This window comes from Lissotriton helveticus, chromosome 3_1, assembly GCF_964261635.1.
Source record: "Lissotriton helveticus chromosome 3_1, aLisHel1.1, whole genome shotgun sequence".
Taxonomy (NCBI): Eukaryota; Metazoa; Chordata; class Amphibia; order Caudata; family Salamandridae; genus Lissotriton; species Lissotriton helveticus.
This window is the reverse complement of record NC_136061.1, coordinates 959,716,465-959,743,683: the sequence shown is the minus strand read 5'-3', so window position 1 is coordinate 959,743,683 and position 27,219 is coordinate 959,716,465. Positions and strand designations below refer to the sequence as shown.

The following is a 27,219-nucleotide window of genomic DNA, read 5'->3' as shown; positions in this document are numbered from 1 at the left end:
ACACACAGCCACACACAGCCACAGCCACACACACACAGCCACACACACACAGCCACACACACACAGCCACACACACACAGCCACACACACACACAGCCACACACACACACAGCCACACACACACACAGCCACACACACACAGCCACACACACACAGACAACCACACACACAGACAACCACACACACAGACAACCACACACACAGACAACCACACACACAGACAACCACACACACACACCACCACACACACCACCACACACACAGACAACCACACACACACCACCACACACACACCACCACACACACACCACCACACACACACACACACAACCACACACACAACCACACTGTCAGTGCACACTTTCACCAGGCACAGGCACCATCAGTCATCAGTGCACGCTTTCACTGGGCACAAACACCACCAGCCGTTGGTGCACGCTTTTACCGGGCCCAAACACCACCAGCTGTCAGTGCACGCTTTCATCAGACACACACCACCAGCCGTCAGTGCACACTTTAACCAGGTACACACACCACCAACCGTCAGTACACGCTTCTACCAGGCACACACACCACCAGCCGGTAGTGCACACTTCCACCAGGCACACACACCACCAGCCATCAGTGCACAATTTCTACAGGCACACACACCACCAGCCATCAGTGCACACATCAATTGTTAACGCATCCACAAATAACTATTGTAACAATCGCAGTATGGCGCACTTTACTTTGAAACATATTCATCTAAAGCGCAGCATGCCACCACTGCTACAAAAATAAATACACATTTTTTTGGCCTACAATTTATAGACTTTTGGTGCAATTGGTGTTGCAATATTAAGCAATGCCAATAGCTCAAACTTAATTAACCCGAGACCTATTGCATTGTAAATGCTTGTTTTTTTGGGGGGGGGGGGGGAATACAGGTACTTTTTAAAAACTTACACATTTAATGAGCTAGTTCTACAAACTGCCTATTTTCATACTCTGCATTCAAAAGCTTACCGTTTGGAGGAGACATTTTCACTTTCGACTTTCGGTTTGAAAACATTATGCATAGATATGATGCCTAATAGCTCACAACACTCTCACCCTCACAACACTCTCACCCTCACTCACCCCTTCACACCCCCTCAAAACCCACCCACCCTCTCACACACCCTCTCACACACCCTTTCACCCTCACACACACACACCCCTTCTATAACTCCCTGTTCTCTTCTCCTGTGCTAATCTGCTGCTCTCTTCCACCCGCCTCCTTCTTTAACTCCGTTATCTTCTCCTGTGCTGATCTGCTGTTCTCTTTCACCCCCCGCCTCCTTCTCTAACTCCCTGTTATCTTCTCCTGTGCTGATCTGCTGTTCCCTTCCACCACCTCCTTCTCTTAACTCCCTGTTCTCTTCTCCCATGCTGATCTGCTGTTCTCTTCCTCCAGCCTCATTCGGTAACTCCCTGTTCTCTTCTCCTGTGATGATCTTTCTACTATCTTCCATCCGCCTCCTTCTCTAACTCCCTGTTCTGTTCTCATGTGCTGATCTGCTGTTCTTTCACCCCGCTTCCTTCCTTAACTCCCTGTTCTCTTCTCCTTTGCTGATCTGCTGCTCTCTTCCACCCGCTTCCCTCCTTAAGTCCCTGTTCTCTTCTCCTGTGCTGATCTACTGCTCTCTTCCACCCCACCTCCTTCTTTAACTCCCTGTTCTCTTCTCTTGTCCTGTGCTGTTCTGCTACTCTCTTCCACCGCCTCCTTCTCTACCTCCCTGTTCTCTTCTCCTGTACTGATCTGTTCTTTTCCACGGCCTCCTTCTCTACCTCCCTGTTCTCTTCTCCTGTACTGATCTGTTCTTTTCCACAGCCAACTTCTGTAACTCCCTGTTCTCTTCTCCTGTGCTGATCTGCTGTTCTCTTCCACCCCACCTCCTTCTCTACCTCCCTGTTCTCTTCTCCCGTGCTGATCTGCTGCTCTCTTACAACTCTGCCTCCTTCTCCAACTCCCTGTTCTCTTATCTTCTCCTGTGCTGATCTGTTGCTCTCTTCCACCCCGCCTGCTTCTTTAACTCCCTGTTAACTTCTGCAGATCTGCTGCTCTCATCCACCTCACCTCCTTCTCTAACTCCCTGTTCTATTCTCTTCTCCTGTCCTCATCTGCTGCTCTCTTCCACCCCACCTCCTTCTTTAACTCCCTGTTCTCTTCTGCTGTGCTGATCTGTTCCTCTCTTCCACCCACCTCCTTCTCTAACTCCCTGTTCTCTTCTCTTCTCCTGTGCTGATCTGCTGCTCTCTTCCACCCCACCTCCTTCTTTAACTCCCTGTTCTCTTTTGCTGTGCTGATTGCTGCTCTCTTCCACCCCACCTCCTTCTTTAGCTCCCTGTTCTCTTCTCCTGAGCTGATCTGCTGCTCTCGTCCACCCAACTCCTTCTTTAACTCCCTGTATGCTTCTCTTCTCCTGTGCTGATCTGCTGCTCTCGTCCACCCCAACTCCTTCTTTAACTCCCTGTTCGCTTCTCTTCTCCTTTGCTAATATGTTGTTCTCTTCCACCCGCTTCCTTCCTTAACTCCCTGTTCTCTTCTCCTGTGCTGAACTGCTGCTCTCTTCCACCCGCCTCCTTCTTTATCTCCCTGTTAACTTCTGCAGATCTGCTGCTCTCTTCCACCCCACTCCTTCTCTAACTCCCTGTTCTCTTCTCCCATGCTGATCTGCTGCTCTCTTCCACCCGCCTCCTTCTTTAACTCCCTGTTCTTTTGCTATGCTGATCTGCTCCTCTCTTCCACCCACCTCCTTCTCTAACTCCCTGTTCTCTTCTCTTCTCCCATGCTGATCTGCTGCTCTCTGACGCTCTGCCTCCTTCTCCAACTCCCTGTTCTCTTCTCTTCTCCCGAGCTGATCTGCTGCTCTCTTCCACCCGCCTTCTTCTCTAGCTCCCTGTTCTCTTCTCCTGTGCTGATCTGCTGCTCTCTTCCACCCGCCTCCTTCTTTAACTCCCTGTTCTCTTTTGCTGTGCTGATCTGTTGCTCTCTTCCACGCCACCTCCTTCTTTAACTCCCTGTTCTCTTCTCCTGAGCAGATCTGCTGCTCTCTTCCACACCACCTCCTTCTTTAGCTCCCTGTTCTCTTCTCTTCTCCTGTGCTGATCTGCTGCTCTCTTCCACCCGCCTCCTTCTTTAACTCCCTGTTCTGTTCTCCCATGCTGATCTGCTGCTCTATTCCACCCAGCCCCCTTCTCCTACTCCCTGTTCTCTTCTCCCGTGCTGATCTGCTGTTCCCTTCCACCGCCTCCTTCTCTAACTCCCTATTCTCTTCTCCTGTGCTGATCTGCTGCTCTCTTCCAACCGCCTCCTTCTTTAACGCCCTGTTCTCTTCTGCTGTGCAGATCTGCTGCTCTCTTCCACCCGTCTCCTTCTTTAACTCCACGTTCTCTTCTGCTGTGCTGTTATGCTGCTCTCTTCCACCCACCTCCTTCTGTAACCGCACACACACACCTACATACATAACAACCACGCACACACACACATACAACCATAAATACATACAACCACGCACACACACATACAACCACACACACAACCAATCTCACACACAACCAATCTCACACACAACCAATCTCACACACAACCAATCTCACACACAACCAATCTCACACACAACCAATCTCACACACAACCAATCTCACACACAACCAATCTCACACACAACCAATCTCACACACAACCAATCTCACACACAACCAATCTCGCACACAACCAATCTCGCACACAACCAATCTCGCACACAACCAATCTCGCACACAACCAATCTCGCACACAACCAATCTCGCACACAACCAATCTCGCACACAACCAATCTCACACACAACCAATCTCACACACAACCAATCTCACACCCAACCACACACACCCAACCACACACACACACCCACCCAACCACACACACACACACACCCACCCAACCACACACACCCACCCAACCACACACCCACCCAACCACACACCCACCCAACCACACACCCACCCAACCACACACCCACCCAACCACACACCCACCCAACCACACACCCACCCAACCACACACCCACCCAACCACACACCCACCCAACCACACACCCACCCAACCACACACCCACCCAACCACACACCCACCCAACCACACACCCAACCAACCACACACCCAACCAACCACACACCCAACCAACCACACACCCAACCAACCACACACCCAACCAACCACACACCCAACCAACCACACACCCAACCAACCACACACCCAACCAACCACACACCCAACCAACCACACACCCAACCAACCACACACCCAACCAACCACACACCCAACCACACACCCAACCATTATGTGTTGGTTTTGAAAATTTCGCTATTTTCAAAACCAACACATAAATAAAATGTGTCATTTACAAGACCAATAGCTCAAACTTTCCTAATGCGGAAGCGTATGAACACAGGGCCGCCTAAGGTGTGGCGGCAATTAGAGTTAACACGGAAATAGTTAGCTGGCTTAGATCTAGATAGGGCTGAATACGCCTTGCTGCATCTACGACATTCCTTTCATGCAGGAGGTATTAAATGCAGGAGAATGCTCGCGAATACACTTCGTGTGCTCTTCCCGGAAGGCCTAGGAAGGGCTGCATCGCGCGGACTTCATTCCAGGCACCAGTGCTGTGACTCAGTCGCATCGAGTCCGAGTATCCTGGTCCACGCAAGTCCCACTTCGACCTGCGGTCCATTACCCTATTACGGGTCAGTGAGTGCCCGGCATTGAGCTCCACTCCCACAACCTCGAATTATTGGTGTTTGTGACTCTACAAACAAGCACGCCGTATGAGGCGGAAGCACAATAGACCAGGACCCTTCTAAAACATTGCTGAATCGTATGAATTTAATAAGGAGCACTTTCCCTAGCAATCCACGGCCCGGCTGCACGCCTTAATTGAAATTCCCCTGCGCCCCCGGTGCGCCTAAGTGGGAATCCGGCTCTGACGGTGGTCCCCCCATTCTGTGACCACAGCCTACTTACAGAGGCTACATTATGCTCAGGCAAATCTAACGTTTAGTCCTGATGATGATCCCAACCAATTAACGGAGCTTAAGGGATCGAAACGTCGACACCCATGAGTGGACATGCGCATAATTTATTGTAAATGTGAATGTGTGCCTCACTCAAGGTGACACTGTTATTTATCTGCAAACTGACTTACAGTGCCCTGTTTTTGCTCTTCTTTCTTGCCTGAAAACACCCTTTCACCTTTTGCTATCTTGTTCCTCTTTTCTCTAGTACGGCACAGGCTTGTGTCATGCTACTTCTATATGATTATAATGTTCATCTGACATTTGTCTACAAATAAATCCCTTGTCCGGCTGGGCAAGGATTTTTTGCATATAGTATTCCATTGTGATCTATATTGTATTTTGTTGATCTTGAATGAGCTAGGAGCCTTTGTCTTTATAACATAGTTATACCCATGGTTCTTAGCTATCCGTTGGGTCCCCCTTGTCCTCTAAAACTACTCAGTCGCTCTGCAGTGGCTTCCTGTGGTCGACACCATCAGTATGGATCGATTACTGTAAACGCAGAGCGCGTCCGGCAACCCTCCTGAAGGCCCCCAGCGGCGCGGCTACCTCCTAATGCCATCAGCAAAACTTCTGCAACGTTACACACGGCCGACCGAAAATCAACCATAGGCCAGATAGACCTCAGTTCATTTTTGAGAAATCTGTACTCCGATATTTGTTATATTTCGTATCCTTTTCTTGTCAGCGCGCGTAAACGTGTGGAGCATTCAGAAAGAGGCTATGTGCAGGCTAGACATCATTCTCTGGGCTACAAGCAGCATTGTAGACTGTGCCAGATTACCCTATTTGTTATTTTTTACAGGCTCTTCGGCAAATTATTATAACTGTCCATCCCGTTAAGGTTAACTCGGTGCAGTCATCATGTTTTAATATCCATGAGAAAGAGAGTGAATACATTTTTCCAAGTCTGTTTTTACCCAGCATTCGTTTGTTTTAAAATACCAGCCTAAACATGGAACATGAGCCACGCACAGCTATCATTTACATATTATCAAAATAGGAAATCCAATTTAAGAAGCAAATTTGGAGGGACTTGGAGCATCTTCGGTTCAGAAGTGTTTAAGTAACATGATAACTTTTTTTAAATGAAAGTGTGCAGGTTTTGACTCGGTCCAAACAGTCACTGAATCCTTATAGAAATGTGGGGGGGGGGTGAAATCACACAAACTAAGATGCCACCGTTATCTCTCCAAATGATGCATATAAAGTGTTTATTTTATTAATTTTGTATATACATCCACATTACCGCTTTACATTTGTTTAAAGCACTAAACGGGAGTGAAAAGGGCACAAAGGACCCTTTTGTCGCTTCTCTTATTTAAATTAAACAAAAGTGGTTCTGTCGGGTTTTGGCGAACAACAACGTTGATGACACAGCTATAAGTGCAGTTTAAGATTCAAAGCCTCTGACACAAAGATAACAAGCTTAATGAATAAAGCATGTAGGAATCAGTTGTTTCAACATACTTAATAAGTAAGACATGAGAAAAACCAAAATTGCATTAGTCAAATGTTTATCCCAGAATTACTTCATTCCAATACCGTTTCGCGGAGGGCGGGTCAGGGAGAGCCAGGCACTTCCTGTGGGGGCACTTCCTGAGCGGTTAGCGCTCTAGTATATGCTTTTCACTGGGCTATTTAGCCCTCGCCCCCCTACGAGCGCTCAGCGGTCGCGCGCAGTGGCGCCGAAGCCACGCCGAAGATCAGCCAAAGAGCTGCCCGTCTGCGCCCGTCCGCGACAGGACGAGGCATCGGGGCAATGGGCTCTAGATCTCCGGACCCCGCTATCACAGGTATCGGCAAAATTAAAATTAAATACTCCGCTCATTCTCTCCTAGATTTAAGATCATCTGGAGAATGTTGCACTAAAATACCCTGGCAATGTCTTGAGGGTTGTTTCTCATGTATGAAGTGTCGGTTCCAATCATCTTTAGTTAGGGTGATTACGAAGGAAAATGTTCCTAAAATTGCACCTCCGGAGGGAATGAAGAGCTTTCTTTTAAATGTTCGCTCTCTTCCAAAGCATCAACATCAGGTATGGGATCTAGTTCACACCATACAGCCAGATATCTGCTTCCTAACCGAGACTTGGATGAAACCTCACACGGTTACAGCTATAACATTAGGGGTTCCATCAGGTTATAAGATTCTACATTTTGATCGAGCCAATAAAACAGGTGGTGGCCTAGCCATCATATATAGAGATGTACTTAAAGTCACAATTCTAGAACAAAGGTACAGCTCACAACTTGAAATAATGATTTTTAAAATTACCTCGGCAGGTCACATCTCTTGGAAAGGTGCTTTGGCTTACCGCCCACCAGGATCCAATCCGGATTTTGCTCTCTCCCTTCTGGAGCTACTATCTCCCTATTTTAAATCCAAAGAGGACTTCATCCTCTTAGGAGATTTTAATGTGCACATGGACAACCTGGTACACCCCGAAACAATCTCATTAATTGTCCACTCTGGGACTAAAAGCACAGAATAGCGGTGCTACCCATATAGGTGGTCACACTTTAGACTCACTTTTTTCCAATTGCACTAAAGTAAGATGTTTACCTGCTAAAGAAATTCAATGGTCAGATCACTTTCTGATAGAATTCATTTTAATTGGCCCGACAAAATTATTGCATAAAGCGCCACTCGTGCCAATTTGGCGTCGACAGTGGCATAAAGTATCGGTGGAAAAGCTGCTGGAAAGCTGGAAACAACCAACTTTCACAGATGAGGATTCAGCAGATACTGCATTAGCCAGATTCAATGACTCACTTAAGCAAGCCATTGACAGTCTGGCCCCACTAAAGCTACATAAGCAATATCCCTCCTCCAAAGAAGAAACCTGGTATACACAGGAACTCAGAATAGAGCAGCAGAAATGCAGACGAGCGGAAAAAGTATGGAGGAAATTGAGAACTGAAGAGAACAGGAAAACATACCAAGAGGCCCAGTCAACCTACTATAAAAATATAAAGCAAGCGAGAAAAAACAGTCTCACCCAACAACTCGCGGAGGCGGGTAATTGTCCAAGGGAACTGTTTAAAATACTGCAGAGCTTTGTTAAACCTACAGCCTGTGAGAGCCCCGATGAATTCTCTCAGATCCTCTGTGATGAGATCTCGGTGTTCTTTGAAGATAAAATCAATCTTATCTACGATAAAATAATGGCCTCTAGTAGCGCTGGGAATAAGAATTCTCTCCCACATAACTCATCCAAACAAAACAAAAATCTATTATTATCCTTCCCGCCAATCTGCGACATAGATCTTCCCCCTCTCATCAGCCACATAAAATCTGGGTCCCCCAATGACTTCCTTCCTGCCAAAATGGTCGCCCCTCTGATCACCCTCTTAGGACCTTCCATTCAGTCTGTGATGAACATCTCACTGACAGAAGGACAGGTCCCAATGGAATGGAAGAAAGCGGTGGTGAACCCAATAAGGAAAAAAGCGGCATCCCCATGGACAGACCTTTCGAACCTCCGGCCCATCTCCCTCCTGCCGTACATCAGTAAGATAACCGAGAAGCACGTGAACACCCACCTATCCAAACATATCGAAGCAACGGAGGGCCTGGACTACTCACAATCTGGGTTCAGGCCCAACCACAGCACCGAATCAGCCCTCCTAGCAGTGACCAATAACATCAGGATGACGCTGGATGGAGGGGGGTCAATGATTCTGGTGCTGTTGGATCTAACCGCTGCTTTCGATACGGTGTCACATGAGGTGCTTCTCGGTCGTCTGACGGATGGGGACTAGGGGGTGTGGCTCTGTCCTGGATGGAGAGTTTTCTTTCAGGCCGCTCTCAAGAAGTCAGGCTGGGCTCCCACAAATCCATCTCTAGGGAGCTCACCAAGGGAGTGCCACAGGGCTCATGCCTAAGCCCCACATTATTCAATGTGTACGTGGCCCCCTTGGCTGACTTAGTGAGATCCTTTGGGTTCACCCCGGTGTCATATGCCGACGACACCCAACTTCTGTTCCCTTTTAAGACCTTCACGCCTGCACTAAAAAAATCGTTTGCAGATGGAATGAGGGCAGTGTCAGAGTGGATGGCTAAGAACTGCCTACAGTGTAATGTAGGAAAAACGGAAGTAATGTTGTTCGGGGAGGCAACGACACTATGGTCCCCTGAATGGTGGCCCTTGGAACTGGGACCTGTTCCCAGTCCTAAACAGACCGTTAAAAACTTGGGAGTGCTATTAGATCAAGCACTAACATTGAAAGATCATGTAAACCAAGTGGCCGGCACCTGTTTTCGTGCCATTGGACTGCTGAGAAGGGTTTTTCCATACTTACCTGACAGTCATAGGAAGACACTGGTCCAGGCGTTAGTCATCAGCAGATTGGACTATTGCAATGGTCTTCTTTTATCAGCTAATGAAGAACAGCTTAATAAAATGCAAATAGTCCAAAATACTGCGGCGAGGCTAGTCTTCAACGTTCCTCCTAGGACCCCCTTCCGCCCTCTGCTAACAAAACTCCACTGGCTCCCAGTGCGGCAACGCATTAAGTTCAAAATCTTATGCACTATTCACAAATGTCTGTCAGGTACTGGGCCCAAGTATCTGACAAAAGTTTTCTCACCTTACGTTCCTGGACGCTCCTTACGCTCCAGCAATCTACAGCTAATACAGGTACCTAGAATTAAAAAATCCAGACAGGGAGGTCGTGCCCTGGCCCACACTGGACCTGTCCTTTGGAACCCACTGCCTCAGACACTGAAACAAATCACTAACCACCTAACCTTCCGAAAGTCCCTCAAAACTCATTTATTCATAAATATCTAAACCACATAATCAAAGTGTAACTAACCTTCTGACCACGGATCAGCGCAAGTTGTATTTTTCCACTGGCAAAAGCGCGGAGATACCCCTTCGGGGGTCGAATCAGGCGCTATATAAGAATATAAATAAAGCCAGGCTACATCAGTTACATCGCTTCTCACGGCGTCCGGTGCTAAATTGACGGTTGACCCTGCCATAGTAGCGCGTTTCCGCAAATTCTATGAATGGCTGTATGCTCCCCAAAATATACCAGTGGACAACCCCACACACGTTTCAGCACAAATCACTATCACGTCTGACTGAGAGACAGGCTGCTCAACTAGATAGCCCCATACGTATTGAGGAGGTAATTTCAGCGATCTCAAGATTAAAACCTATCAAGTCACTGGGACCGGATGGCTTCCGGGCACTGTTTTACAAGAACTTCTGTGACCAGCTAGCTCCCCTACTCACTAAACTATGTCATAGAGAATCCTACTTCTCTTCCCCATCCATGAAAGAGGCATTGGTGGTAGTTATACCTAAGCCGGACAAGGATAAACGCCTTTGCAGGTCCTATTTCCCAATTTCACTGATCAATGTGAATAGTAAACAACTCACGATCATACTGGCAAACAGACTGAGTCCCCTGATGCAGGGACTAATATCTCCTGACTAATCGGGCTTTATTCCCCTGCGCCAATGCGCAGACAATACCAAACAGATCATGCATATAATTAAGAAGGCGCATCGCACAATGAAGGCATTTGATCGCGTCCACTGGCCGTATCTACTTCAAACATTGTCCCATCTTGGATTCTGAGTAACTATGACTCTCCGTGGGTGACGATAAGAGTGAATGGGATGAGCTTGGTTCCCTTTTCCATAGGGCAAGGAACGCATAAGGGGTGTCTTATGTCACCTTTTACTTTTTGCATTATACATGGAGCCTTCGCTCAAAGAGTAAGGGACCACTGACTACCCACACATCACAAGGGGCCCGCTTTGGAGGGAATGAACATTCCCTGTCTCTTTACACAGATGACATTTTAGTGTCGCTGGAGAACCCGAGCAAGGCCCTTCCGACCTTCATGAGGAGAATGAAGGAATTCGGGGAAGCAACAGTTCCAGATGAACCTCTGAAGCCATACCCTATGTGGGGATTCAGTTGGCATCTAGTATACTGGAGATTAGGGCCCTTAATTTTTAACTACTCCTGGACAAGGTTAAAGCTGACCTTGCCTGGTGGTTGAGCTGCCCCTTGTCTCTCCTGGGCTGGGTTGCTGCCCTCACAATGATGGCCCTACTGAGAATCTTTTTCCTTTTTCAGACCCTCCCTCTGGAGCCTCCCGTAGGGGCGCTTACTATAATGCAGAAGGTTATGCAACACTTTGTCTGGGCTGCTGGACGACCATCCATGTTCAAAGAGCTAAGCTGGTGCCTGCAGATTCAGGGGGGCCTAAGGGTTCCACACTTGCAGTATTACTACGCAGTTCAACTACTGTATCTAGTAGCATAGTCATGCTCGGAATTGGAGAGCATGGCTCTTTATTGATAGAACAGTTGCTGGGGCCTCGCTGTGGAAAGTACTGTTCCTCTGCTGGGAGCAGTGGCCTCCAGGACTCTACATATCGCCAATCACCCAAGCAATCATGTAAGTCTGGGATAATATGGTGGGCCTAACCAGTTTCTCGTCCCGCTGACTTAAGTAATAGGGAATGCGGAATTTACATGGGGCTTGCAGGAGATGCCATTTAGGGGGTGGCAGGAAACTGGGTGCGGCTCGGTGGGCCATTACTTTGAGAGCCCCCTACCATTTGAGATCTTGAACCAAGAGTACTCATTCTGGGAAGTTGAAAGGTTCCGATACATTCAAATTCGGCACTGGCTCATGCACCTCCGAATTCGAGCAGGGGTGCAACACCTGTTGACGAAATATGATCGCTGTCTTCTGTCTAGAGCCTCCGAAACGTCTCCAACGGAGAAAACTAGGGCCCATAGATGATGGCAAAGAGAAATAGGGAGGCAACTCTCACAAAGAGTGGCAAGATATTTATTAGAGGTCAAGACATTGTGCGAGCAGCATAGCCAACATTGAAACGACAGTTAAGATTGTTTCTTACTGGTACCTAACCCCTGAGCGACTGCATAGAGGAAACCTATTGCGTAGCGCTGACTGTTGGCGGCAGTGTGGGGCCACGGGTTCTTTAGTGCACATTATATGGAACTGCCCCAAAATTCAACTATTTTAGCAGGAGGTTCTAACAATGAACACTCGCCTCCCTATAGTCCCTTCGTGCACCAGTCTAGGGTTGGCCAATCCCCTCACATTTCCACGAAAATCACGTAGCGGTAGGCACATTAGCTTGGCACAAGGGGCAGCACATCAAATGATATTCGCGTGCTGTGGTACAGAACGAAGTCCGACACATCGTGAGTGGTTACACCACTTATGACACGTACTGGGTATGGAGAGATACTCAGCGACTCTCGCATTGCAAGGAGATACCTACCCCACATTAGAATAGCCCTTTATTCAGTTACTGTCCCATGAATTCCGGGAATTGACATGTCCCAGATACATTAAACTTCTCTGCTTGACATCACCAACATCGACTGACCAGACAGAGTTCCCCACTGTATAAATATCGTGGAGGTGGTAAGGCTAGTTTAGAGATTTCTCAGAGCTGGAGCGGGGGAGCGGGGTTAGGGAGGGATGGGTGTTATTTCTCTGTTAAAAGCTTTATATGTATGGCTCAAGGAAGAGAGTTTAGAGTGTTTTTTGCTCTGTATTTGTGCTTGATATTTGTCAATATCGACAAAGAGCTAAATGCTGTACATGAAATTACGGATATGTACAAAATTAAATTTGGCAAAACAATATACAGCCTCTACAAAAAGCAACTTATAAGGTTTTCAGTGCAGATCTTCTACTCCCTATCGCAGCATCAACTGAGACTCCGTGTACCAAAATACCGGTCATTGGTCTTTAACACATTATAATATGAATCTACACTTTAAACATATTGGTTTTAAAATGTGCTTTTCACCGTAAATTTATAAGAACTACTATTTTTGCCCAATCTTTTGTAATAACAAACATGACCCATGGCAAATTGTATACTTTTTTTCAAATGTAGGATGCCTCTGAACACACCCTTAAAATAGCCCAGTTAGTAGAGTACCAAAATATTGGTGAGGTTCTTTACAAAGGGAAGGATAAATTGGAACGAATCTGGTTGGATGCTGTCTAAGCAGAGGTGGTAGTTTATTTGAGGTGATGATGGATTAACATGTACCTATCTAAGTGTACCTGAACGATTTCTGGCTGGAGGGGCAGAGGTGGATTTCTTTGAGTAAATATGCTGGGAACTACATTTGATAGAAGTAGTTTATTTATGTCTAGATATGTTCAGTATATAGGGACACTTGCTATTGACAATTGGAGCTGAATTGCAAGAAGAATATTTCACTGTCATCAGAAAATGAGTGGCCGAAAAGATTAAACTTGGGGTTGTTGCTTTTGTTAGGTCTCACCTAGCTATCGCGTAAGCGATGCTTTGCGAGATATTTAGTGGGGCTTCTGAAAATGCTCCCACAGTCTGCAGGCGGATCAGGTACAGTGCATGTGCACCGGGCGCGCGCATCATTTGTCCGCCTGCAGCCTTTGGGAGCACTATCGCGGCCGCTTTGATGTTCTCAGTGAGCCGCGCGGCCACTGAGAACATCAAAGTGGCCGCAAAAGTGATCACATTTAATGAGGTTCTCATCCTCAGGCACAACATGCTTTGGCGCCTTCTTTACCCATTCCCTCCCTCCCTTTGTTGTGCCTTCTCTCCCCCCACCCTCCCTCCTGTTGTCCGTGCCTCCTCGCCCTCGCATGTCCATCCCCCCCATTGCAAATATTTGTTAATACCAGCGGGCCACCTCTTATGTTTCACCGCTTCCAATGCTCCGAAGTAGCAGCACGCGTAAAATATTTATCCCCCCAGACCGCATGCTGCGCTTAATCTTTAACACTGAGCCCGCTTTTACATTCAGAACACGGGCGCACACATTTAACAATGCCACCCGTGGCTCGCTGCCCGTCATCCTCGCCCCCCCCCCCCCCTCTCCCTGGGCGCTGCGCTTAATGTTTCAGCACGACTCGCGCTTTTGCTTTCACAACACGGGCGCACACATTTAACAACGGTGCCCATGGCTCGCAGCCCCTCACTCCCGTCCCTCCCCCGGGCGTGGCGCATAATATTTCAGTACGGCGTTCGCTTTTTTTTCACAACACAGGTGCACACATTTAACAATTGCACCTGTGGCTCACAGCCCATCAAAGAACCCCCCCGGGCTCCTCCCCTAATGTTTCAGCACAGCACCCACTTTTGGTTCCACAACAAGGGCGCACACATTAAACAATGACGCTCGTGGCTCACAGCCCCTCATTCCCGTCCTGTATTAGAAGTTTTGATAATACGCCATGATGTGCACAGAGTTTAGATTAAAGAAACTGGCAGAGGATGTTGTACGTTTTATGAAGTGAAACTTGTCACATAATGTGATATAAAATATGCTCCTTTAACTCACTAAGTCATTCTTTTATTTGATCTTTTAAGAGTCAAATCTATTGTATAAGACTTGAGTTTGTTCACCCCGTCTGGAAACTAAAACGAAAACATTTCATGTCTTTTAGTACCAGTATGAAAATAGAATGCAACCCTGGTGAATGCTTAACAACTCGCTGCCTCATTCAGAACACGAAAGGTTTTCACTAATGCGTCCACCATCAGCAACTATGTTCCAGTAATAAAGCAGTATTACGTTTACGTACAGTGCTTGAGATAGAAGCTCTGCCATGGTTAACACACAGTGTTAGTACAGGGGACCTTTCCCGATACTTAGCTATATTAGGTCCTATCCAGTGAGACTATCGACTACACGCAGAGGTACACCGGGTCATTGCCATGGTTAACACACAGTGTTAGTACAGGGGACCTTTCCCGATACTTAGCTATATTAGGTCCTATACAGTGAGACTATCGACTACACGCAGAGGTACACCGGGTCATTGCGGAAAGCCTGACACACGAATTTCTAACTTTGTGTATGCATATTGAATGAGTGACTATTCAGTAGAGCATTTTTAAACTATCAGTAGAGCGCACTGTTTGGATGACTACGATCGCAGCAGTGGATATTTTTAAAATTTAAATCACATGTGAGAGTGTTTTGGTGCAAGAATTACTGGTACTTACTTTTTAAATCGCCGCTTCCTCTCCCCGGTCCACCGCAGCTTGTGCTGTTTGCGTGGAGGGAGGCTACAATCGCGCCACACGGGAAGTGAATCAGACAAACTTCCGGGGGCACATCATTGGAGCCCATCTTTGGGCGAGGTTACGGTCTAGTCTTTCGGGCTAGGACCGTATCTTCCCCCCATATAATGCTCAGATGACGTGGACGCACAGCGGGCGGGCGCACCGAAGGCGCGCCAAAGGTAAGCCCGTCTGCGCCCGTCCGCCCCACGACCGGGCCTAGGGCCGAGCACTCTGCCCCACAAGATCCAATTCAACAGCTCACGAAGGACTACATACTGTCACTTAACACTGGCCCAAAAACATGCACTCAGACCCTGAACATGGCAAATTGGGAGGGACCTCTGAGTTGCAACCAATGTAAGAAAATTTTTGGAGCCTGCAATCTGGCACCGGAAGATAGTCAGTCGAAATGCCTACGTGGCGGACTCATTAATGCAAGATCAATGAGCAAACATGCTCTACATATCTTTGATCTTATAACGGAGGAGGACCTAGACTGCCTCTTTATAACTGAGACATGTTTGAAATCCTGGTGTAACCCGGATATTGCAAACACTCTCCCCCCTGGTTACCTTATTTCAAGGGCAGATAGACCAGACCAGCATGGAGGAGGCCTTGCAATAATCTATCGGGATACCCTGAAGTGTCTAACATACGACCTTCCGGACCTCAAAGGAGCAGAGAGCATGGGCTTTTCGATAAAGGTCCATGACTCGTTCACCTTTGCTGGAGGATTACTGTACCGACCACCAGGGCAGTATAAAGAGTTCTTGGAGAGTATTGGGGAAGTACTCAGTAACCTGGCTCTCAGGTCTTTAATTTTACGCTTCTAGGAGACATTAACGTGCACCTGGACTCCCCGCAGACCCAGCGGCAACCTGTTTTAAGGACATAATGAGTGTCCTAGGCCTATCTCAGCTCACAACAGATACCACCCATAGGGCAGGTCACATCCTGGATTGTATCTGCTCTAACCCAGAAATACTTAATGTAGAAAGACCCCTGATACAAACATGGACTGACCATAATTTCATCCCTTTTGAACTTCCCGTTAGGACCTGCCCAGTGGGCAAAAGTACAGCAAAGGCGATAGTGCAGCCACAGTGGAAGAGCATCATAGAACAGCCTGACTTTTTGAATAAAGCCCTAGAGAACAGACCTTCCCTGACAGGTGACCCGATCGGAGACAACCAGTCTTTTAGGGATTGGATAATCGAACTTCGCATGGAGACAGGCCCCACTGCCCTCAAGAAAACCCCTAGAAAGGAAGTACGAAATAAGAAGACATCCGCGCCTTGGTTCTCTTGGACCCTCAAAGAAAAGCAAGGGGAAGTCAGGGCTCTAAAGCGAAGATGGCGCCTTAATTATGCGGATAATGATCAGAATACGTACAAAGCCGCACGACGACAGTATCACACCCTGATAAAAACCGCGAAAACCAACTATTACACGGAAGCCATAAACAATAATAACAACAAACAAAAATAAATTTTTAAGATAGTAAACACTTTTATGAACCCCAAAACCATCCAGAAAGAAATTCCCCCTTCTCAAAGTCTCTGCAATATTATAGCCGACTTCTTTGAAGAAAAAATCCATACCCTTACCAAAGACTTACCCCCTCCACCCCAACCCCCCCCCCCCCTTCCCCGGTGTCACCAAATCAAAAAGGGGCTACTGGGATAGGGACAGTTTTCGCCAGCATGAATATATTTTCTCCGATTAATTTAGAGGAAACTCTGAAAGCCATACTGGCCATTACATCAGGTTCCCCTTTCGACCCCTGCCCACCCCTGGTCCTACAGTCTATGGTGGATATTGTCAACCCCACCATAAATAGCATAATAAACTCCTCACTTGACCAGGCCTTGATTCTTGCAGAATGGAAATTAGCAGCAGTAAAACCCCTGCAAACAAAGCAGCTACCGGACCGTACAATTTCAAACCTACGACCGATCTCGTTACTTCCAGCTCTATGTAAATTGACTGAGAAGTTCGTAAACAAACAGTTAACAACCTTTCTGGAGAAAAATAACGCCTGGCACCCAATCAGGCTGGTTTTAGGGCACAACATTCCACAGAGTCCGCCCTCATTTTTACCACGGAAACACTGCGAGCCGCAGTGGACCAGGGAAAAAAGGCCGTCCTGGTACTATTGGACCTGTCCGCTGCTTTTTGATACGGTCTCACATACCATCCTTGTAGACAGTCTAGCCGCAGCTGGTATAGCAGGAAATGTACTGGGCTGGATCAAAAACTTCCTGGTAAACAGGCGGCAAGTGATCACCTTAGGCCAGTTCAGCTAAGGGGAAATACATCTTGCGTCAGGGGTACCTCCTGTAGGTAGGGCTCCTGTTTGAGCCCTACGCTTTTCAATGTATATATGGCCCCCCTGATTGTGCTGATATCATCCTTTAAGATCAACACCATCTCGTATGCGGATGATACGCAGCTCATCCTGGTGCTGGATGATGATACCACAGAGGCTGAAGAAAACCTTAAAAATTGCCTCAAAGCCATGTTTGACTGGTGAAGCAATAACCATCTGAGGTGCAACTCAGGGAAAATTGAAATGTTGCCATATGGTCATAACAATCTTTTCAGTCTCAAACAATGGTGGCCAGAAGATGCCACCGTTCCCCCAAATACTATTAAGGCAGTCAGAAACCTAGGGATCAAATTCGATGCAACCCTATCCTTTAAACAACAGGCCCTGGCCGGAACTTGTTTCAATATCATAAAGGACCTGAGAGAATTTTCGATCTAGTACCTCTCTCAGCTCGAAAAATGGTGGCGGTTGCACTCCTAACATCACGCCTAGACTATTGTAACAGCTTATATGCTGGGACCAATAGGGCGGTTGTTCACAAGCTGCAGATGGTCCAGCATGCAGCTGCCAGACTGGTGTTGAGATGGCATAGGAGAACATCGGCCACAGCGGCTATGGATGCCCTCCTTTGGCTACCGATCCACAAGAGGGTATTGTTCAAAGTTCTACTAATCACGTTCAGGGCCTATCATTCAAGAGGACCCAGTTACCTTCAGAGGATGTTTGAACGCTACAAACCCTCACGTAATCTGAGATCCTAAAACGCTTATCTGCTTACCATACCCACTTTCAGGCTTAAAACTAGGGGTGGTAAGGCATTGGCGGTCCTGGGCTCAAAGGCCTGGAACGAACTACCCCTTTCTCTTCGCCAAGTCACCTCTGAATTGGTCTTCAGGAAGTCGTTAAAAACCTGGGTCTACACCCTACCAGACACTCTATGCAAAAGTCTAATCTAAAATGACAGGTTCCCCCCTGATGAGCAGTTGATCCAGTGCTGTTTCCATTCTGCCTGGCTTTTTCGCAGCGCCAAGATGCTCCCTGGAGTGATAGCCGCGCTATATAAAAACCGCCTTACATTACAATTACACTACTGTTCAAAAGGCAGGCAAGATCAATGCACACACATTGTGCGTCTCCATTCCTTCATAGTTTTTATTCAAACAACGATGCCTCTGAAAGTATGAAATAATTAGCAAAGTGAGTGCGGGGAAAACAGAGCGCCTGTGTGACGGAGAGAATTATTAGTCAGGGCCATTAGAATTATGCGATTCTGTGCCCGCAGCGTTTTCCTCATAATTATGGATTCACTGCATTTACCACATAATCCACTGCCTGCTGCATAACCTGCAGATTTTAACAACAAAAAAAGTGTTCGAGCTCAAACGGATCAAAAGTTACTAACGAGCATTTCCAATGCAATAGGTTTTGCATTTGCAGGAGTTTATGCTATTGGCATTGCAAATGACAATGCCTTTTATTTGTGTGTCTTGAAAACCTGCAAGCGGTGCGCAACCACACACTTTGTACTTTTAGTCCTTGCTTAGCAAAAGCAAGGCTGACAGAAATGAGGTGCAGTTACTGCCAGCCTTGCTTCTCCTAAGTAGGGACTATAAGTACAAAGTGCCTGGTTATGCATCGCTTACAGGTTTTCAAAACACATAAATACAAGCACTGGCGTTGCCAGTAAGTCTCGTAGAATGCAGGAGAGCTGAGATAGCGTGTGTTAGGGGAGGAGAAGCCGCAGAGCGCACGCTGGGTGAAGCCCTTTGATGTGCTGTGCGGCCGTGAATGCCAGCGTGTTAGGGGAGAAGAAGCCGCAGAGCGCACGCTGGGCGAAGCCCTTTGATGTGCTGTGCGGCCGTGAATGCGCGTGCTTGTTTGCTCACGTGAACTTAAAGAAAACCGCTCGAACGAAACCCTTAGTTTCACGATTGTTTTCAGCACTTGAATTCTCGCTCCCTCAATGCGCTTGCGCGCATTGATAGGTCACGAGGCCTAAAAAGGCATTGCCATTTACAATGCCAATAGCTCAAACTCTCGCGAATGTGAGACCTATTGCATTGCAAATGCTTGTTAAAGGCTACGTTTGAATGAGCCTATAGAGTTAGGACAGAGGTTGCAAAGAATGTAGTGCGCCAACATTGTGCAAGAATAACACGAGGCATGCCTCAGTATATATCACTAGAGATCAGGAGCCACAGTCTGCTTTTCTGAACTAAAAAAAAAAATCTAAAGATCGCTCATGACTAATTATCTGGAACCCTTGTAAGACTTTCAGAAAAAATGCCTTGCTTTATTTGTTTCAGGCCCCTGGAGGGATTTCTACACCACAAGTGTACAGCCAGCTTCTTGCACTATATCTGCTGCATAATGACATGTGAGTATTTTCTATCTCTCTTTTTTTCAGTGTGAATTAACACTTATGGGCTTTTAAATGCGAAGGCTGAAATAAATTCCCTCTCAACGTTAACATTGCCACACATACAATTCTTTAGGGTAGAGTTCAGATGGAGAGTGAGAGTAAGATTCTCACTCACCTTCACTCTCACACTTGCTTTCACTGTTGGAATGTCACTGCGAGGTGGAAGCCCGGGTAGACTGGTAGTTAAGTGTGGTTTGCCTGAGGCCTCTTGTTCACGCCACTTTGCTTTGACTCAGAATCCTGTATAGTTTTCAGAGTTGGCCTGCTGGTGGCAGGACCTTTAGGGGCTCTTGATTGCGTTCCCGACTTTCCTTGCAGTGACTTGTGGAGATGCAACTACCCCAGAGTGCGAGCGACCATCTCAGGCCCATCCGCTTTCCTTTTAGCACCCTCTTATTCCCTAAGATGATGATGTATGTGTGCTGACATCTCTATGAGCCCTCTTGTCATTGCCCATGAATTGCTAACCACCACTTCCAATCTCCTAACCTGCATTTGTGAGAATAGATTATCTCTACATCCCTTGCAGAGACGGCCTTGCAGCCAGCAGATGAAACATTTTAGGCCCATACAGATGAGTGCTGGAGCACTGTGGCTTCCAGACACCAGTAAAACTGAGCGTATGCCTGCCAACGAACTAAGAAAGACCTGAAGCTGCATACTTTTACCTGATCCCTATGCTCTACCTACATCTTTTCATTGGTCACACAAGCAGCCTCTGAAATCACGTAGTTCCCTACAGCACTCTGGACAAGGCCCTTAATTCGGTGTCTAATGATGTGTGAAATTAATCATATGTTTTAACCGCATGCGTGCTGAGGTCATTTTTGCGCTGTGCGGCTTTTTTCGATTTACCGTGTTACATGACGAGCTGACGACACGTCATGACGAGCTGACGACACGTCATGACGAGCTGACGACACGTCATGACGAGCTGACGACACGTCATGACGAGCTGACGACACGTCATGACGAGCTGACGACACGTCATGAGCATGCGAGCGGCGCAACTCATGACGAGCTCAGCTCGTCATGAGCATGGAAGGGGTTACTTAATAAAAATAAAGTATTAGTCCCTTGCTTGATAACGCATGACTCTGCCTAGTTCTTGATTTATTGTAAGTTATGCGTTCTAGTAAATTTTCTGCCTCACTCAATCAATCAATCAATCATAACACTTGTATAGCGCGCTACTCACCCGGGAGGGTCTCAAGGCGCTTGGGGGAAGGGGTCCGCTACTGCTCGAACAGCCAAGTCTTGAGTTGTCTCCTGAAGGCGAGATGGTCCTGGGTCAGTCGAAGGTGGATAGGGAGGGAGTTCCATGTTTTGGCCGCCAGGTAGGAGAAGGATCTGCCTCCGGCGGTGGCTCTTCGGATGCGTGGAACTGCGGCGAGGGCGTGGCTGGTCGATCGTAGCTGGCGGGTGGGAGTGTAGAAGGTCAGGCGGTCGTTGAGGTACTTGGGGCCCAGGTCATGGAGAGACTTGTGTGCGTGGGTGAGGAGCCTGAACGTGATCCTCTTGTTGACGGGGAGCCAGTGCAGGTCCCTCAGGGGGCCGGAGATGTGGCAGCGTCGGGGGATGTCCAGGATGAGTCGGGCGGAGGCGTTCTGGATGCGTTGGAGTCTTCTCTGTAGCTTGGCTGTGGTTCCGGCGTAGAGGGTGTTTCCGTAGTCCAGTCGGCTGGTGACGAGTGCCTGGGTGACCGTCTTCCTGGTTTCGGTCGGGATCCATCGGAAGATCTTGCGGAGCATGTGTAGGGTGTGAAAGCAAGATGAGGAGACGGCGTTGACTTGTCTGGTCATCGAGAGGGAGGAGTCCAGGATGAAGCCCAGGTTGCGTGCGTGGTCTGTTGGCTTGGGAGCGGTGCCCAGGGCGGGGGGCCACCAGGAGTCGTCCCAGGCGGAGGGCGATGGTCCCAGGATGAGGACTTCCGTCTTGTCTGTCTGAGTTCAGTTTCAGGCAGCTGGTCTTCATCCACTCGGCGACGTCTTTCATCCCTTCGTGTAGGCTGGTTCTGGCGGTGTTGGGGTCCCTGGTGAGGGAGAGGATCAGCTGGGTGTCGTCGGCGTAGGAGATGATGTTGAGGTTGTGTTGGCGTGCGATGGCTGCAAGAGGTCTCATGTAGACGTTAAAGAGGGTGGGGCTGAGTGATGATCCTTGTGGTACGCCGCAGATGACTTCGGTGGCCTCGGATCGAAACGGGGGGAGGCGAACTCTGTGTTCTTCCGGCGAGGAACGAGATGATCCACTCCAGTGCCTTCTCTTGGATGCCGGAGTTGCTGAGGCGTTGAACTAGGGTGCGGTGGCAGACAGTGTCGAACGCTGCAGAGAGGTCCAGGAGGATGAGTGCCGCTGTTTCCCCGTTGTCGAGCAGGGCTCAGATGTCGTCTGTGGCTGCGATCAGGGCGGTCTCGGTGCTGTGGTTGGCTCTGAAACCAGACTGCGAGGGGTTGAGGGATCCGTTCGTCTCGAGGAAGGCGGCCAGCTGTCTGTTGACGATCTTCTCGATGACTTTAGCAGGAAAAGGGAGGAGCGAGATGGGGCGGAAGTTCTTGAGGTCGGTGGGGTCCGCTGTTGGTTTCTTCAGTAGGGCGCTGAGGTCGGCATGCTTCCAGCTCTCCGGGAAGGTGGCGGTGTTGAAGGAGGTGTTGATGATGTTCCGGAGTTGGGGTTCGATGGTGGAGTCTGCCTTGTTGAAGACGTGGTGGGGGCAGCGGTCGGTCGGAGATCCGGAGTGGATGGTGTTCATCGTGTGGGCTGTGTCTTCGGTGGTCACTGTGGTCCAGGTGCGGAGGGTGGTGGTAGGGGGCATTGGTTTGACGGTTGGGTGCGTGGGTGGTGCGCCGAAGCTGTTTTGGATGTCGGCGATCTTGCGGTGGAAGAACGAGGCGAGAGAGTCGCAGAGATCTTGTGAAGGAGTGATGTCGTTGTTGCCGGTGCTGGGGTTGGAGAACTCCTTGACGATGCTGAAGAGTTCCTTGCTGTCGTGGGCGTTGTTGTCCAGTCCATCCTTTAGTGATTTCTTCTTGGTGGTGCGGATAAGCTGGTGGTGCTTTCGGGTGGCTTGTTTGAGGGCGGTCCTGTTGTCTGTGGTCTAGTCGAGGAGCCAGGCTTTCTCGAGGGTGCGGCAATTCTTCTTGGAGTCCTTGTGTTCGTCGGTGAACCAGGAGGCCTTCTTGCTTCTGGGTCTGCTGGGAGGGTTCTTCAGTGGTGCGAGGTCGTCGGCGCAGGCGGTCAGCCACTGTGTGAAGTTGCGGGCTGCTTCGTTGGGGTCCGTTGTGCTGGCGGGTGGGCTCTGGCTGAGGGAGGTGGTGAGCTGGCTGGCGGTGATCTTGCTCCAACTCCTGTGAGGTACCTGTTGCGGGTGGTGGTGGGTCGTGGTTCTTTTGAAGCTGAAGTGGACGCAGCTGTGGTCGGTCCAGTGGAGTCCGGTGGCGTGGCTGAAGGTGATGTACTTGCTGGAAGAGAAGACTGGATCAAGCGTGTGGCCGGCGTAGTGGGTGGGGGTGTTGACCAGTTGCTTGAGTCCAAGGTTGGCGAGGTTTTCCAGCAGGGCGGTGGTGTTGCGGTCCTTGTTGTTCTCCAAGTGGAAGTTGAGGTCCCCTAGGAGGATGTAGTCGGCGGAGGGGAGGGCGTGCGGGCTGATGAAGTCGGCGATGTCTTCGCTGAATTGTGTGCGTGGTCCCGGGGGTCTGTAGACGAGGGTGCCTCTTAGGGTCGGTGTGTATCTGGAAGTGGAGGTGTTCCGCGGTGGCGAAGGTGTCGTTGGAGTCGGCCGTGATGCGGATGGTGTTCTTGTGGACGATGGCGATGCCTCCTCCGGTCTGGTTGATGCGGTCCCTCCTGATGATCTTGTACCCGTCCGGGATGGCGATGGCGATGTCGGGGGCTGAGGAGACGTTCATCCAGGTTTCCGTGAGGAAGGCGATGTCGGGTGATGTTGTGTCGAGGAGGTTCCAGAGTTCCACGGCGTGTCTGTGGACGGAGCGGGTGTTCCGTCCACCACCAACCTTAAGGAGTATTCTGTCCCCATTGAACATTGCTACCCCCTGAAGGTTGGCAAATATGAGATGCATGTCAGGTCAGTGCGCTTGCTGTAATATCTGTATTCTGACATTGAATGGTCAGTCAGTCATTAAAACTTTATTTGGGTTATTACAACCATAAAAGTATACACTATACATTTATAAAACTTTATAAAAACACAAAATTCAAAATTTATAAAATTGCGCTTCAGTCTTTTCCCGGAGGATAACCCCGACAACATTGTTTCCAACAGTATCCTCCTGAGATGTTAAAAGCACATGAGAAAACATATCTGACTAGGCCTTCCAAACACAATACATACATTAAAGTACAATCTCGATGACATACGCCTATACCTCTGCATTGTGGAGAAACCCCTAACTCGAATCATGTATTTCCCCAAAGCGCAGGCTATATCCAGGTTTCCCATCCCCACCAGGAGCTCTGCAGCTTGCTTCCTATTCATAATCCTGTATTTTTTGAATAACGGGCCTAAGATCTCCTTGCGTATATCAAGGGTCCTCCTACAGTCTAATAAAACATGAGTAATGTCACAGGTGGAACCTAACGTACATGTGCAATTGCCATTACTATTACTCATGAGGTTTTTAACCCTGGTATTTACGTAACAGGGGTTTACACCCATTCTCAGTTTTAAAACCTCTCTTCTTAGTTGCTGATTCGGCAACCTATCCAAGTAAGGGTAGGGATGATCTTCTGAAATCCATACTTGGATCATATGGGACACTGATATTTTTTCCGAAGGTACTCATGATCACATGTACGGGACACATCCGCTCCCAATGACCGTAGTTCTTTTTTGCCTATATTGGTGTGTCCTAACTGGGCATCTAGTTCTATTCCTAACTTCCCATAAGCTTCCTTTAATGAGAGTCTGGCTGCTTTAGCCCAGGATAACTCACTGGAGGCAATTTCCTCTCTACACCACTGTGATATTTTTCTGGGCGCCTCCCCTGTCTCCAGAAGCTGCCAAACCCGTATTAGTGCCATCCTGGTTGTAATTGCCCAGGAAGTGACTCCCATTTCCAATCTTGCTGCCTGTACCATAGCTGATTTAGGTAACGAGCATAAGCTTTTCAGGATCATACCCTCCTCTTTATCCCAACCTTTTTTCCCACTGAGGAGGAGAACCTCTGATCCATATTGGAATTGCCCGGGGACCATTGCCAGGTAGGCCTTAGTAACTGGCCCGTCTGACAAGTCTCCGTAAAAGCTATTAAACCTTTTTAAGCCCTTTATAGAAGCGGTTGCCCTAATTTTTAAAGCTTCCAGGTGGGTGGTCCAATTTAGGTTACTCGTGAACCATACTCCCAAATATCTATATTCCGATGCCCTCTCAAGAAGCTCCGTGCCCAAATACCAAGGGAACCGCGTCTTACTTTTGCCGAAACATAGGATTTTGGTCTTTTCCATATTTACTACCAATTTTTTATTTAGGCAGTATTTATGGAACATCTCTAGTTTCCTCTGCAGGCCTATCTCCGTCTGGTCCATGATCACCAGATCGTCTGCATAAAGCAGACAGGATATATGGTTACCCCCTAACTTTGGGCTCGCCCCTCTAACCTCTTTTAGATTCCGAGGTAGGTCCGCTATAAACAGAGAAAAGAGCAACGGGGCTAATACGCACCCCTGCCTTAGGCCATTTCCAATCTGGATCCTACCAGATAATCCACCCTCCTCATCCAGGACTACCTGGGCCCACTTGTCTGTATGCAAGGCCTGGATAAGGGCTAACAGATCTGCATGTAATTTATAGCCTTTCAAGGTAGACCATAGTTGCTCCCTGCTTACAAGATCAAATGCCGCGCGGAAGTCCACAAAGCAGCAAAACAGGTTACCCCTTTGCTCTATAGACTTCCGCGCTACCGCCCAAAGGGCAAAGCAATGATCCACAGTTGAATGACCTTCTTTAAAACCCCCCTGTTCAGGAGGTACTCTAGCATTATCTTCAGCCCAGTCTTTTAGCAACCCCAAAATAATTTTAGAGAAAACTTTTTCCCCAATGTCCAAGAGATTTATCAGGCGATAGTTTTTGGGGGAGTTTACATCACCTTTTTTGTGTATGGGTCTAATGATGGCCCCTTTCCAGCTATCTGGTAATGTTCCTGTTTTTAGTATACTTAAGAACGTCTTTGCAAACAAATCCGCCCACCAGTCTATATTTGTTTTTATAATAATGGCGGGTAGATTGTCTGGGCCAGCAGCTCGTGTTAAATTTAAGATGGCTATCACGATTTTAATGTGACCTAGGGAGAACTGCTCCATTACTTCTTCCCTCACTCCTGGCCAACTAGATGGTTGTATTGCCTCCCTCCTTGGCCAATTGCCATAGATCTCCTCGAGGTAAATGACCCACATATCCTTTGGAACAGAACATTGCATGGACCCTGCTGTTTTCCCTGTACATTCCTGTATCAATTTCCAGAAGCCTTTTACATTTTTTTCTTCAATTGCCACTAATAGGCACTCCGGCAATTTTCTTTAAAAGATCTTTTTTGTCTCTAATTAATGCCTTATATTTTATCCTTTGTTTCTTAAGGGTTTGATGTTCTAATTCATTGTAACTACGCCTGAGGCTTCTTTCACTCTTCCTAATAGCGGCCTTTGCTTTGCGGCAATCTGCATCAAACCATGGGTTATTAGTAGCATGTAATGGGAGTTTCGTTGTCAAACTATGCTTCCCCCGTTTAATGTTTATTCTGAGGCATTCTACAAGTTGTCTTATCATTTCCTCATACCAGGGTAACTCTTCCCCCATTACTAGGTTTTCTAAGTCAGCTACTATCTGAAAGTCCTTCAGTTTGTTTAGATGTTCTTCACTTATCCGAGTTGTAAGTCGCTTCGGATATTCAACCTCAACGTTCAACACCTTCTGTCTTGGCGGAGCCTTATTTACCAACATTTCTAACAATAATGGAAAATGATCGCTGCCCTCTTGAAGATTTTTCGAAATGTTGGATTGAGTGGAAGCACCAAGCCTGAATAAAGACATAGTCAATCGGGCACAATTGCTGTCCTATTTTAAATGTCCGCTTAGCGGGCCGATCTCCTTCTTTCCTACCGTTCACAGAAACCAGACCCATAGCCCCCAGCAGCCGTCCAAGCTCCACATCCTGATTTGAGAGCTCGGTGCTGATGAACATTGCAGGCTCTATGTTATACGCTTTTAGTATATCACTATTCCAGGCATCCGTTTTTAGGGGATTCAATCTATGATTAAAATCCCCCAAAATTAAAATCACATCTCCTGGGTAGATT

The 27,219-nt window shown here is 47.9% G+C and overlaps 1 protein-coding gene across 1 annotated transcript in view; it reads left to right on the top strand.

The window, feature by feature from the left end:
- COPS8 (COP9 signalosome subunit 8) overlaps positions 1 to 27,219 on the top strand; it is a 125,585-nt gene that overhangs the window by 6,185 nt on the left and 92,181 nt on the right. The window contains exon 2 of the mRNA XM_078681369.1: positions 19,796 to 19,866. Within this exon, the coding sequence (XP_078537495.1) occupies positions 19,796 to 19,866 (71 nt within the window). The remainder of the gene's footprint in view (positions 1 to 19,795; positions 19,867 to 27,219) is intronic.